The sequence below is a fragment of the Bidens hawaiensis genome, unplaced genomic scaffold (genome assembly GCF_021521415.1).
Source record: "Bidens hawaiensis isolate Kalapana, Puna unplaced genomic scaffold, B.hawaiensis_p1.1 tig00007719_1, whole genome shotgun sequence".
Lineage (NCBI taxonomy): Eukaryota > Viridiplantae > Streptophyta > Magnoliopsida > Asterales > Asteraceae > Bidens > Bidens hawaiensis.
Genome location: NW_027491535.1, coordinates 116,411 through 121,194, shown reverse-complemented (window position 1 = coordinate 121,194; position 4,784 = coordinate 116,411). Strand labels below are relative to the sequence as shown.

Sequence of the window (4,784 nt, the reverse complement as noted above, 5' to 3'; positions counted from 1 at the left end):
TTATAGATAACATATATACTTAGTCCGTGTATGCGATTTGGAAGAAAGGTTCAATATGAACTGTGATAGTTCGTTCTAATTTTGAACATTGAAACTGTCTTAAAATACAGCTGTGTCCGTGTTGCATATCCGACTTGGTTCGTTGCCCGGCCCCACCATATATTAATATTTTTGACTTTCTTTTTCTCATACTAAGACTATAAATACCAGCTACCCTCCATGAGTCCATGCTATCTCTCAACATCATTATCTCATTGTCTAAATACATTACTTAACCTCAAAGACAAATCTTAAACACACAATCACATCTACACTTATTGTTAGTAATGGAGGTTTCTTCCATAAGCAAAATGGTTGCTTTGATGGTTCTCCTGCTAGCCTCATTCACAACCTTGTCACTAGGACAAGCTAGCAATCGCGGTGGTGGCAGAGGCACTCGAGTTGGCTTCTATAGATCCACCTGCCCCAGGGTCGAATCTATAGTGCAGTCAGCGGTTCAGTCTGCGGTCCAAGCCAACCCAACAATCGCACCTGGTTTATTAAGGATGTTTTTCCATGACTGTTTCGTCAATGGTTGTGATGCGTCTATACTAATCGACGGAACATCAACCGAGAAGACAGCAGCGCCAAACTCACTCTTGAGAGGCTTTGAAGTTATTGATGCTGCGAAGTCCCAGCTCGAAACCGCCTGCCCTGGAGTGGTCTCATGTGCGGATATTGTTGCCCTAGCTGCCCGTGATTCTGTGGTCCTGGTAAGTGTTTGTACATTAACAAATTGAAGTTATACGCTAGGCCGTCATCTTTAATCATTTTTATGACATGTTCTTGCAGACCGGTGGGCGTAGTTGGCAGGTACCATTAGGACGTAGAGATGGTTTGGTTTCACAAGCATCGGATACCGCAAATTTGCCTGCCTTTAACGACCCTATCAATGTCCAAATCAGTAAATTTGCTGATAAAGGTCTAAACACTCAAGATCTCGTTACTCTTGTGGGTAAGTAGAACAAAAAAATGCACCATATAGAACTACTATATAAATTGTTATTGCCTTACTTATTAACTAAAATGTTACTTTTTGTTTACCAGGTGGACATACAATTGGAACAGCAGCTTGTGCATTATTCAGCTACAGATTGTATAACTTCAACAACACCAATGGACCCGACCCCAATATAAACCAGGCATTCCTACCACAACTCCGAGCACTTTGCCCCAATGGTGGTGATGCATTAAGGCGTGTGCCCCTTGATACAGGTAGCGTTAATAGTTTCGGCAATTCATTTTACGAAAACTTGAGGAATGGGCGGGGAGTTATTGAATCCGATGCAAAACTATGGAGCGACCGGAGGACACAACGGTATGTACAAAGGTTTCTAGGGGGAAGAGGCCAAGCTTCGAGATTCAATGCGGAGTTTGGAAGAGCGATGTTGAAGATGGGAAATATTGAGGTGAAAACAGGGAGTCAAGGTGAAATTCGTAGAGTGTGTACTGCAATCAATTGAGAAGAATGTGAGTTAAACACAATATGCAGAATTTGTTAATAGAATGAACTTGCAAAAAAATTGATTCAATATTGTATTGATTTGTTTAATATGTAGTAAGAACTGTAAGATTGAAACTTGTATTGATTTTCTGGAATAATATCAATTGCTTCATTTTCATTTTTCTCTTTTGTTTTTCCTTGTATTGTTCAAGGTAATAGATTGTAGGGAAAGTTGTAAGCAACTCATAGGAGATTAGGAGGAACTTAACCTTAACTCATGAATAATATAGTTGAGGTTAATTATCTTACCACTAACTCATATTCTTCATCTTTATTCATTATTGATCTAGGATTATTGTTCTCTTTAAATTTAATTCTAGACTAGGGTTTTAGCAAACTTATGGAAATTAATAATAGGCTCCTAAAGAACAGCTTTGAATGTGTTTATAAAAGAATCAAACCCCAGATGATTGGGCACAACAACTACATTCCATGAAGTTTTTTTTTTTCCTTTCAAAATGGTGTTTGCTGGGATAAGAATTATTGAAACATTAATTTAAAGTAATGATCTCTTAGTTTGTTAGTGATTAAGATTATGTAACTTGTAATATTACTTGTTGATTAAAGATTTATATAACACGGGCGTTGCAATTAGAATGATCATCCAAGTCTACAAATAAGCAAGAACTATATACCCACAAGCTTGGATCAACGGTTAAATTCACAACAAAAATGTGTTATCAAACTAGAGAGCAAAAGAACCTACCTCTAATAATATAATTACAAGAGTAATAAAGGTGGCATTTTTTATTAAACCATGGTGCTTTCCAAAGTCTTTATATAAAACAAAACTGTCAAGTTTTTATAGAAACTCAAATCTTATAAAATGTTTTGCAAAATCAAGATACGATTTAAAATTTGAATATGAAGAAAGGTGAGCATACCTTAAACTCACTGTTGTGGGGAGCGAGCCCTCAGTCGCATCCTCACCAGTCACATACACCACAACACACCACCGCGATGGGGTGGGTTGGGGGGGGGGGGTACGAATGCCCATCTGCGAGCCGGCTAGCGCCCGGAAACTTGACATTGGGTATCGATTTCCCCCTTGACCGTTCGACCTTGTTAAAATAAAAATAAAAACAAAATATTTAAACCAATTTTCACCTTAAAAAATTACCAACAATCTCCTTTTCTCTCTACATTTTTTTTAAAAATTCACCACTTATCTCTCTACAAAACCCACTTCATTTACAATCTAAAAATGGATCAATGGCAAAATTGTTACCGCCCATTTATCGGTCAAGAAGACGACGTGCATAGCACGGAACTTGATCGTATAACTTTAGCCAATTGCCACTACCGTTTCCCGGCTTTATTATTCTGGAGACACAAGAGCCTCCTAAGGCCAAACAATCGCACAAGAAAACCAGTCGAGGCGGCTGTTCAAGGGAGCGGAGCGGTGGAGCCGGCCGTTATGAAACGAAAAGCAACTCCATGAATGAAAGATGAGAAAACGAAATTGTGTCAAGCTTGGGTTGAAATATCTCAAGATCGATTTTACTTCACTATTTTTTGGTTTCGTTTCAAATTTTTAAAACAACTTTCTATTTTTCATTTTTTTAAGCAGACTACCAAAGATTAAACATATTTTGAACTAAAATGCGGGAGTTGTTCTATCAGATGGTGGGAAATAGAGATCGTAAACCCAATATGATATCGGGACAGTAGCCCGAAATTCACAAATTTGTCAGAATGTTTACTAATGTACACAACAGAAATAGTCGTCGAATGCGACCGAGTGAGAGTGATGATATTCAAGTTTACTAATTCACCGTCGAAGAATGAGAAGCCGAGGTGTTGAATAAGTACAGGATATTGGTAAAAACGTTGGACAGGGAATACTTGTGGCAAATACTTCGGTCATGCATGAAACGGAATGAGTTCGTTACACCCGACCTCGAGGACACGGGGCAAAAGCGTAAAAAAAGCTAATTCGCCCGGTGCATACGTCTCCTCCATTAGCTCGGATCGACCTAAATGTGCTCGGGCAAGAAGACACACCACATGTCCTATGTCTACCACTCGGAAGTGACCGGGGAAAAACAACAACTACCGATGTTGAACCAGAATTTAAAGATGACTTCCATAAAATATCAAGTAGTATAGCGGTGGCGGTACGTGGGGGCGAAACTTTCAAAACAAATGTTAAGGGACTTGGAATTCTTTACCAAGGACTTTAGTCGGGTTGCCGAGAGTATTTGAAAAAGAACGGGTGATTCTTCTAAGGAAATTAAATAACAAATTAAGACAAAGAGAAAGCGGAAGAGTCGGAGCAAGCGAATAAATTTGTATTTTTTTTAAATTTGTTCTTTTTTATGTTTATCTTATTTTTTAAAAATGTTTAATGATTTTTATTATAAAAAAATATCTTTAACTTATATTCTTGTTTTAATTTTTAAAGACAAAACAATAGAAAATTCGTTAGAGCCCCGCTCATCTGAACCATAACAGGCTCAAGGGCTTCAACCATTGTACAGTCAGCGCTGCATGACACAATATTACAGGATAATCCTGGATGAGGCTTTAACGACAAAACATAGTCTTATAAGGATGTCTTCAACGTTGTTTATTACTGAAGAAACAAAAACATCAAAAATAAATGGCAAATTGGATTTTAATAATTCCATCTTTTTTCAGTTGACCGATAATAATCCCACCTCAGAAAATAGTTGTCATCTGTCCCAACTTTCACACTAATTGTTTCATTGGACTTCTGTTAAAAAAACTTAACGCCGCTAATTTTTCCCAAATTTCAAAGTTCAAGAAAGCTTCGCCATATCGGGTTAACATAAAATCCAGCGAAAGAAGGGTGGACCCTTCACACTTGGACTTAAACACTAACATCTGTCAATTAACAATACTAAAAATATGGAGTATGTGACATTCGTGACAAAATCGGATACACCTTAGTACTTACAAACTCGAATAAGCGTTTAACCGCTTATTGCTTAACGAACAAACGAATAACCGAACGGGTCTGGTTATGACCCGGATATCCCGGGGGGGCATCGATAAGTGATATATTTCTATTACAAGCCAACATATTGATATTAAGGCCTTAGCATGATAGCAAACTAGTTAAACGAAAACATGCTCGTTTAACTACCTGCTATGAGCTTAAACGCGAAAGATAGTTCCGAAACAAGCATTGTATCATCAGTTAAGCCGAAAAAATCTACCAAACACTTGTTAGGGATGTTTTAAGCGATCCATGAAAATATTTTTGATTTTTACCAAC

General features: G+C 37.8%; 1 protein-coding gene across 1 annotated transcript; it reads left to right on the top strand.

The window, feature by feature from the left end:
• The first annotated feature begins 251 nt into the window (after nucleotides 1–251).
• Nucleotides 252–1,502, top strand: LOC143635790 (peroxidase N1-like). The gene is made up of 3 exons (XM_077103532.1): nucleotides 252–752; nucleotides 832–994; nucleotides 1,087–1,502. The coding sequence occupies exons 1-3, from the start codon at nucleotides 327–329 to the stop codon at nucleotides 1,500–1,502; spliced, it is 1,005 nt and encodes a 334-aa protein (XP_076959647.1). The 5' UTR covers nucleotides 252–326.
• The last annotated feature ends 3,282 nt before the right edge of the window (nucleotides 1,503–4,784 follow it).

Coding starts and splice junctions, on each gene's coding strand:
- LOC143635790 (XM_077103532.1), top strand. CDS start 327: ATGGAGGTTTCTTCCATAAGCAAAATGGTTGCTTTGATGGTTCTCCTG. Junction 753..831: donor CCCGTGATTCTGTGGTCCTG/GTAAGTGTTTGT, acceptor ATGTTCTTGCAG/ACCGGTGGGCGTAGTTGGCA. Junction 995..1,086: donor AGATCTCGTTACTCTTGTGG/GTAAGTAGAACA, acceptor TTTGTTTACCAG/GTGGACATACAATTGGAACA.